The 18,491-nt window shown below is 42.4% G+C and overlaps 1 protein-coding gene across 5 annotated transcripts in view; it reads right to left on the reverse strand.

Annotated features, from left to right (window-relative positions):
* Positions 1 to 2,839: 2,839 nt before the first annotated feature.
* The window catches only part of STK38 (serine/threonine kinase 38), a 41,604-nt gene continuing 25,952 nt past the window's right edge, over positions 2,840 to 18,491 (reverse strand). For all 5 annotated transcript variants that reach the window (XM_024983647.2, XM_059880387.1, XM_059880388.1 and 2 more), the window contains 8 exon segments: positions 18,025 to 18,179; positions 14,593 to 14,695; positions 13,460 to 13,521; positions 7,733 to 7,850; positions 6,610 to 6,733; positions 6,303 to 6,398; positions 5,279 to 5,373; positions 2,840 to 4,840 (listed from right to left, as the gene is read on the reverse strand). In XM_024983647.2, the coding sequence (XP_024839415.1) occupies positions 4,710 to 4,840; positions 5,279 to 5,373; positions 6,303 to 6,398; positions 6,610 to 6,733; positions 7,733 to 7,850; positions 13,460 to 13,521; positions 14,593 to 14,695; positions 18,025 to 18,179 (884 nt within the window). In that variant the 3' untranslated portion in view covers positions 2,840 to 4,709.

An 18,491-nucleotide genomic window follows, 5' to 3' on the forward strand; every position in this document is an offset into this window, starting at 1 on the left:
GAGCACTGAAGAATTAGTGGTTTTGAACTGTGGTGTTGGAGAAGACTCTTGAGAGTCCCCTTGGACTGTAAGGTCAAACCAGTCAATCCTAAAAGGAATCAATCCTGAATATTCACTGGAAGGACTGAAGCTGAAGCTCCAATACTTTGGCCATCTGATGTGAAGAGCCAACTCATTGGAAAAGACCCTGATGCTGGGAAAGATTGAAGGCAGGAGGAGAAGGGGACGACAGAGGATGAGACGGTTGGCATCACTGACTGGATGGACCTGAGATTGAGCAAGCTCTGGAGTTGATGGACAGGGAGCCTGGCATGCTGCTGTCCGTGGGGTCGAAAAGAGTTGGACAACATTGAGTGAGTGAACAACAACAGGTTTTATGCAGGAAAATGACATGACCAGATCTGAAATTTTAAAGAATTTCCTTGGCAGCAGGGAGAACAACAGACTTGAAAGGGGAAGGAATAGGAACAAAGAGGCCAGCAAAGAGACCACAACAATGGATTCAGCAAGGAATGATGAAGACTGGCAGGACGGACGAGCACACCCAAGAATTATACATGTTCACTGATGGGAGTTGTGTAAGAAATTTCTGGCTTGGATGGCAGGAAGAATGAGCTAGAAAGAAGGCAGTGGAAGCAAGAGAAGCTCCCTAAACAGTTTGTGCTGGTAAGAGGCCTTCCGGGTGGTAGTTTCTGATAAGCACTTGTTATGTGGGATCTAGAGTTCTGGGGAGATATTCTGGGCAGGATGGTCATTTTGAAGATCTCGCCACAAAAATGGCAGTTGAAGTCACAGTATGAGAGAAGTCATAGAAGTGAAAAGAAGGCAAAGGCACTGTTCTGAGGAGCCCCAGCACTTAGGCAGCAGCAGAACTACAAACGGGAAGTCAAAGAGGTGGAGCAGTTGTTTGTAAGTCAGCAGTGAGAGTGCCGCAGAGTGGTCAGGTAAATGGGGGCTGAAGAGAAGCCAGTGGACATGGCAGTTAGGACACCAGTGACCAGAGGAATGCTTAAAAAAATCAGTAGCATGTTTTGCACATGGGTTAATTAATACTAACACATTTCATACAACTGGAAGAAGCCAGAAGAGGGAAATGGAGTTAACACTGAGAAGTGTTCTTTAGAAAGTAATACTTATTCGTAGCTCCATGCCTCCGTCACTGCAGGGGAACGTACCTGCTGCTGCTGCTAAGTCACTTCAGTCATGTCCGACTCTGTGCGACCCCATGGACTGCAGCCCACCAGGCTCCCCCGTCCCTGGGATTCTCCAGGCAAGAACACTGGAGTGGGTTGCCATTTCCTTCTCCAATGCATGAAAGTGAAAAGTGAAAGTGAAGTCGCTCAGTCGTGTCCGACTCTTAGCGACCCCATGGACTGCAGCCCACCAGGCTCCTCCATCCATGGGATTTTCCAGGCAAGAGTACTGGAGTGGGGTGCCATTGCCTTCTCCGAGGGGAGCATACCTACCAGCCTCCCAAATCCTGGCCTGCACTTTCCCCTCTGTTAAATCACTGCTACTTGTAAACATCTCTGAGAAGTGTCCTCAACCTTCCCAGGAACTCAGGGTTGGCTTAACAGTACTGTTACAGCAACACTAATATAGTAGTAACTTTATAGTTGATGCCACAATTCTGTTAAGCCAACTTGCTGGCTGGGAACTCTTTCCTCACACCGATCTGTGGTTCAGAACCACAGTGGGCTCCCTACTGCTCCCTCGAGTGCCTGGGATTGAGCTCTGTGTTTTATGGATGCTTAAGTATTATGTGGGCAAGAGGTTTGTCTCTGAAAATATGCCTGAAAAGCATCACAGAGCCTTGTTTTTAAGTCAGTGTTGGCTTTGATAAGACAATTCCAGGGAAATGTTTGCTAACTAGGAAAGGAAAAAACACCATTCACTGAATCCTTTTTGCATTCAATTAAAAACACCATTTGGGTAACACACAGAGGCCCAGGAGAGAGTAACAGAAGGTGATCCAGGAAATGTATTTTCCAAGGAAATGATTCAGAGAAGGAGTATTAGCAATCAGTGGCAGAGGATTCTTATGTTATATAGATGAGCACTAAAATTAGCCATCTGCTAGTCAGTGCCTATAATCCCAAAGGAATTTGCCTCTTTTAAAAGTAATTCTTAAATAGGTACTGAAGAAAATCCTGATGTACTCCTGAATCAAGGAGACTGAATGCATCAGTATTCAGTTTCACTTTAGTACGTGGTACAGTTAAGTTCTATTATTTTCTAACTCCCCGCTAAGAGACAGAACCCAGAGACAATGGTTCCCGACATTTCTTGAAACTCATGAGCCACGGGAAGACAACACATTCTGTTTAAGCTGCATTTAAACAGATGCCTCAATTTAAACAGATTCCCACCCTGCTTGGTCTTTGCCTGAGGCTCCTTTCCTGGACCCAGAGAAGGCTCCTCACATACGTGTCCCGAGCAGAGCCCTGCTCTGGTGGACATCAGGAGCTGAGGTGTCCATCTTGGCAGCTTGTGGGGAAAATGGGGCTGAGTTGTACAAAGGGCCCACCAGCTGACAGCACTTTCACCAGCAGGTCTCCCCTGGGCCTCACTGCACTGAACTGCAGGAGCGCCCGCTGCCCTGAGACTGAGCCAGGTGCAAGGAGCAGGGGCATGGGGCCGACAGAAGACGTCTCTTCACACGAACTCTGGTTCAGAAGGGCGGGCTCCCATCTTCCCTGAGACAGTAAAGCATTCTGCCTAAAGATGGCGTTCGCTGTTGCAATGCTTTGCAGACAAAGGGGTTTAGAAGAAGCCACCAGCACTCTGCCTCTTGGTATTACAAGCCACATTTGCTTTAAAACACACAAATTTATGCAACTGTTTTCACACACTTTATTCAGAAGTTTAGAAGTTAAAATGTGGGCATCCCCCCAACCCCCACCCTGCCAAGAAAAATCATCCCATGCCACTTTCCAACATACAGACTATCACCCTCCTGTTCTCATTACCCATGCTTACACACTCCTGCAAAACACATGGGGGTCAAGACCCCAACTATTTGGTAATCCAAAGAAACTACATAGTTACACAAAAGACTCTCACTTCCTTTTCACCAGCAAACCATGAATGAAAGAATAAGGGGCAAACACATGATCTTCATCCAGAGTTAATATTTCCCTAAAATTCTTTTTCCTTCCTCTAAGTCATTAAAACCCAGAGGTTTCACTTACTACTGTCACTTTGATAATTTTTTTTTTTTCCTGAATGGCTAAGCTAGGACATACTTTCCTTTCATAGCTGATGTTTACAACCTCAAGACTGGCAGGAAGCAGTCTCCCAGTTGTGACTTGGCTACGACACTCTGCAATATGCAAAGTTATCACATAGGTGCAAATGACGCTTTAAGAGTCATCAAAAAGTTTTAAAGCAGTAATGCATTAATATGGAGCCTCCACATTTTTCTGATGCAGCAGAAGTTCTCTAAAGGTGGTGGCAGCTGTGAAAGAAAAGGCACTTCGTGCTAAAATTCAGAGGGTCTCTCTTCAGAGACCACCCCAGCAGAGAGGCCTGGTCAGCCCAGGCCCGCAGGTGACCCTTTAGGGTGGAGAGGACCATCCCCCAGGAAGGCATCTGCAAAGGAAAAATTTGTAATCATGATTCCAAGGCAAGATGGTTACTTGAAGTTGGGAGAGGAGAAACACTGAGAATACAAATATGGCCGCACCAGGGACTGAGAGGCGTGAGCTGTACAAGCGTCTGCAGGCGGGCTCTGCACTGTGTACTGGGCTGGCTCCCTCCCCGCTCCAGGAGGTCCTAGAGACACAACAGGAGCAGCACCTTAGCCAAGAGGGTTCCCAGCCTCCTGCTCTGCCCAGGCTCCCCCTGCTGTGTTCTCAGGAAGGCGCTTAGGTCCTGTTGGCAGCACTTGTGGGTACTGCTGGTCCATGGCAATATCCAAGGGGATTTTCTGATACAGTCGTGAAGAGAAGGTGAGGATTTTCCACGTGATCTGAGCCTCCTTGGTGATGCCCAGCAGCCTTTGGGCCTTCTAAGAACAAAGATGGATCAAGCTGGCCTCCTCCATCAACACTCAGAAAAGCAGCAGGAGTATTTTAGATGGGCAGGAGCAAATAAATCAAAATGGACTGAGAGTCTTTATCCTAGTACCATAAATAAAGTGCACCATGACTGAGGCTATAAAAAGCCACTTGCCAGAGGCTGAGGTCTGGGGAGAAACCACCATAACCACCCATCCAGAATGGCGGATCATTTCCTTCAGCCAGCATGCTGGCTGCTGACGCTCTTTATTGCTTTATTTCCTTTAGTACTATAAACTTTTAGCCGTAAAGAAAAAAAATACTTGGTGGGCTTGACAGGAAGCATGTCACAAAAACCCAGAACTGGCTGATAATAAGTTTATGTTACAGTCTCAAAGTTGGATGATGGCTGTTTTTCCCCCTTCGTTCTGATGAACTTAGGAAAATTTGAGGTTTTTTAAAAACATCAGATTGGCTCATGATACTTCTAAAGAACAGGACAGCCATTCATGGCCAACACAGTAGAAACAGTTGTCTTTGTTCCACTGGTCATCAGATGTTATGGAAAAGAATCCACTCACTATCACCATGGTCACCATGTTGGTGGGTTCCATAAACTTTCTGGAAACTCTTTCAAAAGAGTAGGTGAGAAGAAAACCATGATGTTGTACAAAGAACTCTGCTCGATTTAGGATCCCTTTTCAAGGAAAACTATTTTGCTGCTTTCATGTAGGAAGGTATCGCCCCCCGTGCAGTCAGGCCCTCAAAGCGCTTGTAGGTGTAATTGATGAAGACCCAGTCTTTGTTCTTGTAGTCTGTGTCAGGGTGATTACTTGTTGCCACTGGGAAAGAAAGAGATGTCAGAGTTGATTCACAGCCTTACCCTGATGGACTACTCAGTACTGAAGACGTAACATTCTGGAGAACATTCTGCAGATTTTCTACATTTGCTTGCCTATGTTCCTTGAACCTCATATTTTTCACAATATTTTTAAAGTTTTATTTTCCAACTTCTGTCATTTCAGGTTACCTAACCTTTAATTTAATAAACAAGAGAGCAAATCTTTGTGGTTGAGCCGTCTGAATGTGGGCGTTTGTATTCACTTTCCATTTGGCAAGGTCTCACTTGCTGCCCAGCATTAACACTGGACATATACTTACAAAGAGCCTGAAGAACTGAAGTTCCTCTCCGTGTTCTCTACCCTGATTTGTAAACATCACACCCAAATTTGGGGGACATAATGCACTGATAAGGCAGCCTGAGGTGGTGGTGGTATTACCTGTTGGCTTAAGAATATCAGATTCTGGAAACTCATCGAAGTTTGAGGTATCATCAATGCTTTTGATTTCAATAGATATTGCAGCAGGTCTCTCTCTGCCAAGAACAGACATTCCAAAAATTACTATGGTTAGTAATCATATGGGTCACAACTAAAGTCTGGGAAAGACCCCTGATCTGACTGACAGGGAAACTCTGTCCACTGACAGGCAGCCTTTATTTCCTTTGAAAAGCTATGACCACTGACAATCACACTAGCTGACTAAATCCAAACGAAACTGTGATGAAAAAATGTAACAATTATCCATAGCTAGGAAGAAAGACAAGAAAAATAAGGTGAAATTAAAATTCAAAGTTAGCATATTCCTGACAGCGTGCCCTGTCTGCTGAAAAGGGAAACTCAACCTCTACATGTCCCTTCGTGCAGGGCTCTGCCCTCTTCTACCAGAAGTGCCACCGAGTAGAGAGGCTAAAAGGTAAAGGTTACAAATCACAAACATGCAAATTAGGGACAATTATGAAACAGATACAACTTCATCTTCTGTTTAGCAATCAGGGAATGCTGGCTACAGCGGTGTGGGCAGAACACTGACAGCACTCTACGACCCACTCCCACGACAATTTCATGCTCCCCTGCCTCCCCCTCAACTCCTTTCTTCCTTCTCTACCCCCCAATAACAGCCTCCACCTGTGGGCACAGACTGTCCGGCTGGTGGCCCCCAACACTAGAGAGACTGGTGTGTCCGAGGTAAGAAGCAAGTGAAACACGATGCTCAGGCGGTCCTTTCACCATGGAATCCAAAGGTGTTTCACTTTGCAAACAACTGCTGGCTTCAACAAATCCTGTGGCACATGGCCGACAGGAAGTCCCAACTCCCAATCCTTAACAGGAATGAAAATCAGGACAAGACCCTGAATTTCTAAGAAGCTCTCTTCCCATACTTGGCATGCCAGTAATGGCTTCTAAATTACTATTAAGCAAGCTATAGACTCAAATTATCCTAAAAGCTTTTATATGGATATACCTGATATGTTCCCAGTCAACACCTTCAAAAAAAGAATTATTTTTGATTTCCTCAACTCCAGGGGCTCCAATTCTATGTTCCCATTCACAGCAGAATCTGGAAAAGAGAGGCTTTTCAGCACACCTCAAGCAGTCTCCTCAGAAAAAGAAAAGGAATAACCTTCCCCTTTTTTAAAAAAAAGAGAGAAATGGGAGGAAGCAGAGGGCAGACCTAAGAAATGATGAAATTTCTTAAAAAAAAAAAAAAAAAAAGGATTCATTCATCTCAAAAGGCCTAGGTGGGGGACAGGGGAAATGTTCTCTGATACCTCAAAATTAGATCCTTGGCTTTCTCAGAAATAGGAACTTCTGGAGGAAAAGTCAAAGTTTCTTTCCAGTTCATCACCTTCTTATATGTCTCTTGAGGGGTCTCAGAACAGAAAGGTGGGTAGCCTGTAATGAAAAGGGAACTTCGGAGCTTTCACATCCCAGAACTCTTGAATCTGAGTGAGATTATTCCACTTAATTTGATTCTAAAAGAATTTTAATGATCCTATGGTGTCCTTTCCTATGTGACATGGACAGGATTCCCACTCATCCCAGGAAACAACTAAACCAATTCTTCATTTCCCCCAAATCCAAAGTGAAGTTGTGCTTCTGACACCACTAGGGAGCCAGCTACTAGCTGGGGCTCAAGAGGAAGGACAGAAGTCGAGCTGTGGACACGGGGCTCCCTGGGCCCCAAGAGGGGAAAAAAAAGGATGCGGCACTAAGGAATAACCCCTTCCAGGAACATCCTTATCTGGGAAAAGTGACTCCACGCCTGAGAACTGCAGGGGAGAGGGCAGTCACAGCGTGTCGCTCCACGTGCCCCCCGCACGGATCACATCCGCCTCCACACGCACCCATCCCACGCTCCAGAGACAGCAGCCAGACGCTGCCACACCCACACCGTCATTTACACGGACTCGCTCTGGGCCACCACAGACGGGGCTCTCCTAGTGCTCAGGCATATGGCACCCCCCCAGACGCGTCCCCTAAATACACAGATACACCAAGCAAGAGGGAGAGGGGTCAGAGCAGTCCATGCTTTGAAGGCTTTGAGAGAGAAGGGGGACAGCAAGTAAGAGTGCTTCTAATACTGCCCAGTGAAGGCTCTCTGAATACAGTGGGTGTTTAATAAATGCCAGTGAATGAAAGAGCTGCCAGATGGAGAGGATGGAAAAGTCAGAGAAAACCATGATAAATGATCAGCAAAGCCACGACAGGGTGCCCGTGAGCCCAAATACAGTGGGATTCATTCGATGACCCAGAGTTTTCTACCCAGGAAACTTCATAGTGAAAGACATGGGGGGAGAAGTGCTCACTTAGGTACCCCAACTGAAACAGCCTTATCAACGCACGGCTCCTTCCTGACCCCAAAGAAAAATTCCCTGAAAGCACGCGACTTACCAATGAGCATTTCATACATGATCACCCCCAGCGACCACCAATCACAGAGCTTGTTGTACCCGGTCTGCATGAACACCTCAGGAGCAATGTAGTCAGGAGTGCCTACTGTGGAGAAGGCCTGAAACACGCACCACATGTCAGGGAGGCCTGGCAGGAAGGCGGACGCCCAGAGTTCTGTCCTAGAGACCAGAGGCTATGAGACCTCCTGGAGCTACCCACAGACTAAATAAGCAGGAAGGCCTCTCCACAGCACTTCCAAAATGAAAATAAAGCCTTGTCAGTGAAGTGAGAGGCCATTCACTCAAAGGCAGAGGTCAAGGGGATCTGTCAAGTATAATAGTACCATAACAGACTGAGTACCCAGTGTGTGCCAGGCTCTGATACTTTTATGCTTACGAGCCTATGACAAAACTCAGCAAAGAGGACTTTGTAGATAAAACTCTGACGCCCAAAACGGCTTTGCCTAAGGCCTCAGAACTAGTCAGGTGGTAGACCCCCGTATGGAAATTAAAGATAAAATTATAAACTATTGGTCAAAAGTTTATAAATATCTACTTACCAAACTGAAACATGTATGTAATAGTTCTTAGGCGGTTACTTTCTAAATTCAAATAATCTACTCTCTCACACCAGGACTGCAATACCAGGCAAAGTGCAGTCACAGCCTTCCTGTGCTCAGCGTTTGAGGGCTTCCCAGTGGGGAAAGCCCAGATCTAAGTGCTTTCCATGTTATACAACTTGTAAAGTTAAAAGCCACAGCTGTGTGGTGTTTTAAAAAATATTATCAAACAGTGCAAATGTATAGAAAAAAAAAAAGCACAGAGAATACAACATCCATGTACCCATTACCTATATTAAAGAAAAGTTAATAACCTGTGGTATTTTTCTCTCGGGTCGTCTGTCTTTTTAAAAGAAACTATGTAAACAAGAAAAGTGAGACTCCTTCCCTCTTCACTGAAGTCATAACAACCTGAAGTTGCTGTGTTATGACTGTATAGAAATTTGCATAAATGACAAATTACTCCTTGCATATTTCAACTCTTAATAAGGGGTTTCATACTGTGCTGTATTATTCTACAATACTACAACTTGCTTTTTCTCTTCCACATTATGACTTTGAGATTTACTCATGCGGCTCTTAGTTCACCCATTTCACTGCTGTGCACTGCTGTGACATTATACAAGCGTCACAATGGTTTTATCCATTCTTCTGTAAATGGACACTTATGCTGCTTCCAGTGTTTCATTCTAACAAGTAACACCTGAATAAACATTCCTGTAACACCTCCTGGGCACTGGGAGTATTGCTGGGTCTTCCATTATGAGCATCTTCAACTCAATGAGACATCTTTCAGTTGTCCTCCAAGGTGGACAAGTTGTCCTCCTCTTTAAACATGCCCAGTGGGGATAGCTCTTAGCGATCCACTTTCACCAACACTTGGCTTTGCCAGACTTCCATTTTTTTACCTATCTGATGAATATGAAATAGGATCTTGCTGTTTTCATTTGCAAGATCTCTAGTAAGGCTGAGTGCATATTCATCTGTTAATCAGACATTCAGTTTTCTTTTTTTTTCGGTGAATTATTGTTCAGATCCTTTGACTATTAGCTTTTTTCCCAGTTGCATCACTTTTTATCATTGATTCATTGGAATTCTTTTTTAACTTAAAAAAAAACAAAACCTTTTTAGGCCTCACAGTTTGTGGAATCTTAGTTCCCCGACCAGGGATTGAACTCAGCCTGGCAGTCAAAGCTCAGAATCCTAACCACTGAACCGACATGGAATTCCATTCCTCTGATTTTAAAAAGTAATTTTGCCACAAGTCTCTCAAACTGAGATCTTAGTTTTGTTTTTGAGCTTTGTAAAAATGGTATCATTCTACATGCAGTCTTCTCTTGCTACTTGATTTTTCCTCTATTTTGTTTTTAAATTTGAACCATGTTGTCACGTGTGGCCGTTGTTCAATTATTTTCACTGCTAAACAATATTCTATTCCAGAATGTAACGATTTTCCTGTTGATGGACATGGTTATTTCTAGTTTTCTGCTATTATGAAAATGCAATAAAAATTCTTATGCATATCTCCTGGTTCAGAGGTGCAAGAGTTTCTCCAGGGTATCTGACTAAGGGTAAGTACGCACATGAACTGGAAGATGATTCCAAAGGAGTTTGGACCATGTGGCTTGCCTCTTATTTTGCTTATATTTTTCAATATACAAATTATTCTTCTTTAAAGTAGTAAAATACACTTATTCCTTCACAATTTATACTTAATTACCTGCATTATTTCTCAGTATGTTATTTAAGAAACTCTTCCTTACTGAAGTCATACACATATTGCCTTGTATTTTCTTCTAAAATTTGTAAAATTTTATTTTCCATCTATAATTTTTTTGTGTATATTGTAAGGTATGAATTCATTTTTTCCATATGAATAATTGTACATTGTTTTCTTTCAAATATGCATGTTAAATAACATAAATGCCACTTTTTTAATCTTTCAAGTTTGAAATATGGATTGGGCTTTCCCCAAGAAATGTTAGCATTTTAATTCTAATTATAAAAGTTAAGAAACTATAGAAACCTCTTCAAATTAGACTAAATATATTCCAGCAAAGCTGGATGTTAAGTAAATCCTATTTGTCCGAAGATTTCCATTATAAAACTGAGATCTCTTGCTACAAAAAAAAGAACTTCAAGATACTAAGGTATAAAAAAAAAATCCTGGAGTTACAGGATGCGGGCAACAGCAGGTTCCAAACTGCTGTAACGTGCTCACCTGGGAGCCAGAGCCCCTCCCTGGGAGCCCATGCTCACTGCCCCACCTGTAAGTGCAGGTAAGCAGGGACCGGCCCCTGCCCAAACCTCTGCTTTCCACGCGGACGTGTCCTCCAATTTCAAGCTCTTAATACCTAAAATCTGTACTATTTTTTTTCCTTTTGTTGTCTAAGTGTTGTTTACTTAGTTGTTTACTAAGTGTTGTTGTCTAAGTGTCAATTGCAGCTGTGCTAAAAAGTTTTGTTCACTGTTAAGAGTAATTTCAGATGTGTTGCAACTTACTATTTCATTTAGGATTTTAGGGGAAATAGCGATTTAATTTCTTTCTTAATCACTTCTGTAAATTTTACACTTTAAAAAATTAACTGACAAAGATTAGACGCATAGATGTACTTCAACTTTTACGTCTGTTTAATAAATAAATTAAGGTTGACTCATACCTTGTGGCTCAGTTGGTAAAGACTCCACCTGCAATACGGGAGCCCTGGGTTTGATCCCTGGGTTGGGAAGAGCCCCTGGAGAAGGGAAAGGCTACCCACTCCAGTGTTCTGGCCTGGAGAATTCCATGGACTGTACGGACACAACTGAGAGACTTTCACTCATACCTACGTCCTAATCGGTTACTGGCCTAACAATCACCCAGGACCATGCTGGCACTACAAATATTAGAACGGAATTTAAGCAGCCAAAGATGAAGGTAAAGCCTCCACTTGTTTTCTGTGATTTTCAACAGACTGAAAAGTAACAGGCTGAAAAGTAACAGGCTGGGTGAACAACTACATATGTTAGGCTTACCCTAGAGCAATAAATTTATACTAAGCATTAACTTATATTAACCTTCCACTAGCAGAATGGGATCACTTACGAAAGGTCAAAAAAGCACAGGGTTAAATGACCTTTTGAAGACTGAGTAACGGTAGCTTTATTTCCAAGTTATCAAAGGAGGTAATATGAGGATGACCACTTCTGCTGTAGATAAAAAGGCAAGAACCTTAACCAGAGCATGAGAACCTAAGTTTATTCAAATTCAAGAACAGTAAATATTAAAGGTCATTTAACTCCAAATGTAGAACTCGTGGAACCTCCTTCCTTATAGACCTATAAGGCATTCCTAATAAGTTTGACATGACTCTCTGGTTTATGTCAAAGGGCATAAAGCTTCTCAGAGTATGAGGATAATTTAAGGTATTTAAGATTAATTACCCCCAAAATAAAAGTGGCCAAAGATTTAATCTTAGTTTGCCTTAAAAACTGCTTTTTAATCACAGAAGATTCCTTACCTTTTGTTACCTTCCAAAACACAGATAAATATCAGTCTCCCAGTAATGGAGGAGCCACTGTCTAAGAAACAGTTTCTTAGGTAGAGGGTCTCAACTTTGCACAGCAGAATCACCCAGAGCCCTTTTAAAAAACCAGGTACCCAGACTACATACCCCAAACCAACTGCATCATAACCTCCTGGGGTGGGACCCAGGCCAGACATCAGTATGCTCTGAAGTTTCCCAGGTGATTCTGGTGAGCAGCCAAGGCTAAGACCTACCGCTCTGTGACAGACAATAGAGGCATCTGAAAAGATTTGTTCCCAATGTTCCCTAATCCTTAACAACCTATGTAAACGGTGCTTCAACCACCTATAAAATTTAAACATTTAAAGAGTATCAGAGTTCCTAAGAAGGCTATGATGTGATTAGGTATACCAAACTTTAGTATCCCCAAATTAATGTTAGAAAAGATATCAAAGATTAGTCTCATTTACTATATTTCCAAAAATGTTTGGTTTAGGTTAATGCCTCTCCCAGGGCCTGGGTTTAACATAAAAATCATAATATTCAAAACATGGTCTTGAATGGACCTCAAATGAATCCAAAAAATGCAAGCCTTTCCTTTGATTCTTTCTTAATCCTAAGGCTTCCAACTTTCACATATGACTAACAGGTACTTACTAGCAACCTATTAAATGAATTATTAGAAATACCACAGAGAACCCTAATTCAGTGTTTTACTAAGGACTCTGGCCAAAACATAGTATTTGGCAAACCTGCCAAGTTACAACTGTGTACACCAACAAGCAGAAATGCCACAATTTCTAGAAACACACATGCATGATCCTCATTCCAAGTTAGTCACAGTTTTCCATCCTTGCCATTCTTGCTTTCTAATGACCCACTGCCAGTTTAGCTTTACTATTTTCAACTTGCTATTGGGTTTCTTGCAAAGCCTAATATGTAGGGATATACAGTCCTATTACATCTGGTCAATAATTTTCCAATAACTAGACAATGGGATATGTGCATTGTAATTTATGAACCAATGGATCAGAATAAAAGTTTGCCTAGACAGAACATTTCAGTGGTAAATTTGCACTATTTAAATAAGTTCCACCATGTTACTGAGATAATGCAATAATGTTATTTATTTTTAAGCTTATGGGGCATAATTTTATGTGTATATACACGAATTATTAAAGTAAGCATTTCTCTTAAATTTCTCTCCAGTTTTTAATGACCAAGTTCTTCTTTCTGCAATAACATAGGAAAGGGTGGGGCAGGCGAACTAAGTGAATCACAAGTTTGAGAACCACAGCCTTGAAGTTCCCGGTAGATATTTGTACTTAGTTTCAGTTTGAGAGAACTCCACCTCAAATATAACCTTTTACCACCATAAACAGAGGGAAAAGGTAGAAGAGGAAGGAAAGCAGCTGTCACTAATGTAAAAGGTCAGAATGAGGTCATCCACTGAAAATGTCATGACCAAAACAACCTCATTTTATATCTGCCCTCCTTCAAAATACAACTTTTGGTGCTCCCAATGTGACAGGCCTCCCTTAAGGTAATTTAAAACAAGGAATAGTAAGCTGCAAACATTTATCAAATGCAAATTTATGTGCATATTTCTAAACTGATTCATACTTGGTTTGTAGCATTTAAGAAGCCACAGATATTACTTACTAGCTGACGTCTATTTCTTTTCCAGGTTTCTGCTTTCCTTTTGGAATTCATGTTCTGAAAAGCTAAAAGTAGAGAAAACAAGTTCTAATAAGAAAAGTTCAGCAATGTTTACTACTTTTTTAGGCTCTGGTTCAAGCCACAGGAGACCCTCAAGTCTCGCTTTTCTCCCCACACACCAAGAACTCTGCATGATACATTTCCCACCAAATCCGTAAGCCCCAGTCAGAGGCGCTAAAGCATTGATTCAAAGCATCATGCAGAGAGTTTTAAGCCACACTTCTCTGGAGATAATATGACCAGAGAGGAGGACAGGCCTTAAACAGAATTACAAGGAACTGAATCAGAATTACGGGGAATTCAGTCTCATCAGAGAGAGGCGACGGTCCTCAAGTAGACCTAAAACATGCACAACTTTTCAAATTACTATCAAATTTCCAAGAGTAGTAACTCTTACATAATCAGAGACTTCTGTATATATTATACACTACAGACATAGCTTCCCAAGGATGAACTGTAATTTTACTACATAGTTTCAATGGTTTGGGGGTTTCCCTGGTGGCTCAGATGGTAAAGAATCTGCCCGCAATGCAGGAGACCTGGGTTCGATCCCCGGGTCAGGAAGATCCCCTGAAGAAGGGAATGGCAACCCACTCCAGTATTCTTGTCTGGAGAAGTCCATGAACACGGGAGCCTGGTAGGTTACAGTCGATGGGGTCACAGAGAGTTGGACACGACTGAGCGACTAACCCTTTCACTTTGACTTTTCAACAGTCTGACAGAGCGAAAGTAACTCGCTCTGTCACTGCAGAAAGAAGCACCAATGGTAAATCTAACCTGGAGTTGTTCCCAGGATTTTTTCCTCTACTACTTTTGTTTGCCTGCTCCTTGTTCATCCCTTGTAACCTTCTCAGGAGAGCTCCAAAGAATGCTTGTTGGGACATCTGCCTTAACACATTTGGTGGCCTTCATCTTCTCTCACCACACAGTACAAATCACAGGCAAACCTGGGGAGGTATTTTTATTCTCGAAAGACTTTAACTATGAGAATCTCCTACTCCATCCTGCATATTCTGGTTACCAGGGGGAATAGCTCTTCCAGGGATAAAAAGGCTACCATCACTGTTAACACTTACTGAAATCACTGGGGAGGCTGTGGTTCAGATTTCTATAAAATTCCGTCCTGTGTGCTTTTTTCAGTCCTGTGCAAAGGCCAAAGTCAGAAAGCTTCACATGGCCCTATGGAGAGGAAACAAGGGAAAGAACAGATGAACGTTCACGGATGTGGAAGAGAACATTATCCTCTCCAGCTCCGTGCATTACCCATTACGGCTCCACAACCAAAGGATGCTGCTGCTGCTTTTATTATGGGGAGAAATATATACTAGCAAATGAATTAAAGATCACTCCAAATCCTATTATACAAATATTATATGTTTTGGGTGTATCCACAGCATCTAATTTTACCTCTTGAACCACAGCATCTAATTTTACCTCTTGAACTACCTCAATCAATATTCTATGTTTCTTCAAAATTGTTTTTAACATCTATATAATAATCAAATGACTCAGTACATCATTGTCTACCTATCCCCACAATGCTACTTAATCCAATCTCAAGTCATGTGGATTACAATAAGCATCGCAGTGCCAGAGAGGGCCCGTGTTCCCAACCCTAGTCAGGCATGATACAGAGGATGGTCTTTATAAAAGGCTGTTTGAGCAAGTCTTTATTCACATAGCTTTTTCTCCACTTGAATTATTTCACTGGGATAAATTCCAAGGAGTAAACTATTCCAAAGACAAAGGGAATCAACTTCATTGTACAGTTCTTGATAAGTGTTGCCATACTGTATTCCAATCGTTAAGTCTTTGACTTCATCATTCTCTTCAAAGAAAACTCACACCTCCTATGAGCCAGGCACCATGCCTTTAAATGTGTTGTCTCATTTATAATTCTTAAGCCACCTTTCATAGACTCAGAGTCATTAAACGACTTGCTGGTGAAATGGCAGCACCAAAGCCAGAAGTCAAAGCTCTTTCTCTCCAGACCAGGATTATTTAACCCCTCTCCAACCCCTGATCTCATCTAGAAAATGCGTATCATGGTATCTTCCTGGCATGAATGGTGAGAATTAAGGCTTGTAAGGCTCCTTTCCTGGTTCTCTAAGGTAGAAGAGGGTGTTCTAGGGGTGGTGAGATTTTCCATTGCGGGACATTTGGTCCACACCAAAAAGTCCTTGGTATTTAGTTCTGTCTAAAATGGATGTTTTGGATTGGACCAAATTTCAAGGAACTTTTGTCATGAACCAAATGGCCATAGTCAGGACCAAATGTCCACCTACCAAAATTTTAGGTAGATAAGGAGGTAAAACCAAAACTAGGGGAGCAACTCTTGCTGCTGGGAGCAACTCTATACTGCTCAAGGTCACACAATCAGAAGTGATGTGGCCAAGGACTGAGCCCTGGTGACCTCCCCATCTGTGGTCTTTGGTCCCTAACATATAAACATCCCAGGGTACAAGGCTACAGAAGCCTTGCTTAAGAGTAGCTTTCTGTGTTGCTTTGGTTTTTTCAATCTCATTACGTTTGGCTGTGTGTGTGTGTGTGTGTGTGTATGTGTATACACACGCAAGCACAAGCATAAAAGGTAAACTACCAAAGATGGCTTTGAGCCTACTAACCTGCTAGTTCCCTTTTAGATTTGCAAATAACCTGTTCTACAAGCCAAGGAAGTGTTTCACAGTTTTAATTACATGTTTTACCTAGACAACTCCAGAACAGTCTTAAAAAACAGTGCCTGGAGCAAATGCTGTTCAAACCTAGATTTTCAGAGAACTCTGTAGCACTTCTCAGTATACAGCAGGAACTCAAAATGTCTACATTTTCACTTTTACAACCAATATGGCTAAACACATAAATGAGCCCTCTTCTACAAGTCTGGGCTGACATATTGTAGAGAGCATGTCTGCACCAAACAGGTGTCCCCAGTCCTCTTCAGCTAGATTGAGTCCCCAGCTCTTGGCCTTCAGTATGTTTGCTGGCCTTGAACACAGACTTAGCCTCCAGTGAAGCCAACACTAAGGCACTGGGTACAGGACCAAGGCATCTGAACCCAAGACAACACAGAGCAGAGCTGCTACTTTATTAAAATATATCTGAGCTTAAGGACAGAAAAATAATCTCATACATGTTACCATTTTACTATTCACTTTGAGGACACTAACTGTACATAAACTGGCACAGAGAGAAAGCTACTGAAGCTATTACACTAAAACAGTTGTTACTGGGACTCCCCTGGTGGTCCAGTGGTTAAGAGTCTGCCTACTAACGCAGGGGACACGAGCTCGATCCCTGGTCAGGGAGGATTCCACACGTCACGGCGCAGCTAAGCCCGTGTGCCACAGCTGCTAGGCCTGCAAGCTGCAGCTGCTGAAGCCCGCCCGCATGGAGCCTGCGCTCCGCAAGGGGAGACGCCACACATCCCACAGGCTCCGTAAGAGGAGCCACCACAGGGAGATGCCCACACAGCCCAAGTGGCGAACAGACTCCACTTGCGGCAATTAGAGAAAGCCCGAGCACCCGGCACGGCCAAAAGTACTCTATTTATTTAAATAAAAAATAATAATAAAAAAATATTTTGAACAATGACATTACATTTTTCTTCTTTATAGCTCTCTGTATTATTCAAATTTTCTACTATGTTTGTATATTATTCTTATAATGAAGGAAAAAACTATTAACCAGAAGAAATTACTAGACAAATCTACTCTCGAAACAGAAAGATTAAGGTTTTCAAAGAAAGTAGACTAAAACTTCAGATTTTTTCCAAAGACTGTTATCAAAAGACAGTAAGAAAGGAAAATACCCTATGAATTAAATTTACTTTCCTACTTAAAAGAATTCAATCTAGAAAACAATTCTATGTACCAGAACACAACAATCTAGAATTTTAAAGCTGGAAGGAACTTTGGAGCGTTTCCCAATCCATATATTCACTTCATAGATGAGTCAGGTCCAGACGGTGGAGTAACTTGTCAAGCAGCATCAACAACACAGCAGCACAGGGATTCTCTTCTGATTTGCTGAGAGTTTAAGAATCAGGCAACTCAGTTCATGTGCATGTCCAAAGCTAACTACAAAGAGGCCATCAGGGAGGCTGAGCAGGACTCCGCTTTAAGTGCAGGGCACAGGGTCTGGAAGCTGAGCTTTGTGACAGCTTTCTGTTGCTGTCGCTGTAATTCCTAGTTCTAGGCTGGGATCCTCAGCAGAGGGGTTCTTGACAGGGGATGCGTTAGTGTAGTTAATCATATGAGAAGATGATCATCTTTGGCTTCACTACAAAATAACTTAAATCAATTTTATGCTTAATAATTTTTCAAAATGTTCTTTAAGAGGAAAATTCAAATTATGGAATTCATAAGCCTTTCTTACCTTAAAAAAAAAGAAGAAAATACACCAGGGAGCTCACGCCCCCTACTGTGATTACGACAAGTCGCGCAGGGGTTAAGGCAGAGGCTGCTCAGACAGGTAGAGACACGCTGGTCAGCCTGCACACCTCACAGTACCTTGCTGTCCAGGAGAAGGTTGTCTGGTTTGATGTCTCTGTGGATGAAGCCAAGTTGGTGAATAGAGTCTATGGCTAATACTGTTTCTGCTATATAAAACTGAGTTTCCTCTTCTGTCAGCGTGTCTTTTTTCATCAACAGGGTCATCATGTCCCCTGGAAACAAGAAGGTACAAAGTACACACACGTACACACACAAACACACAAAACAATATGAGTAACAGCCAGTTTTCAGATATGTCCTCCCTACCTGCCACCATAAGGCGGTGCTAAATAGGCCTCTGCTGTGTCCCAGAGATGACCTACTATGGGCGGAAATGCCCAACATGAGCAGAAATGGTAAGCAGTTTCTAACACTTAAAAGATAAAATTTACAGCCACAGATGGCAAAACACTTTCACTAAGCTAACTGATGCTGACCCCTGAGCAATGATTTCCACTTTACTTTGGAGAGAGAAAGGAAATTTC

Source organism: Bos taurus, chromosome 23 (genome assembly GCF_002263795.3).
Source record: "Bos taurus isolate L1 Dominette 01449 registration number 42190680 breed Hereford chromosome 23, ARS-UCD2.0, whole genome shotgun sequence".
Classification (NCBI taxonomy): domain Eukaryota; kingdom Metazoa; phylum Chordata; class Mammalia; order Artiodactyla; family Bovidae; genus Bos; species Bos taurus.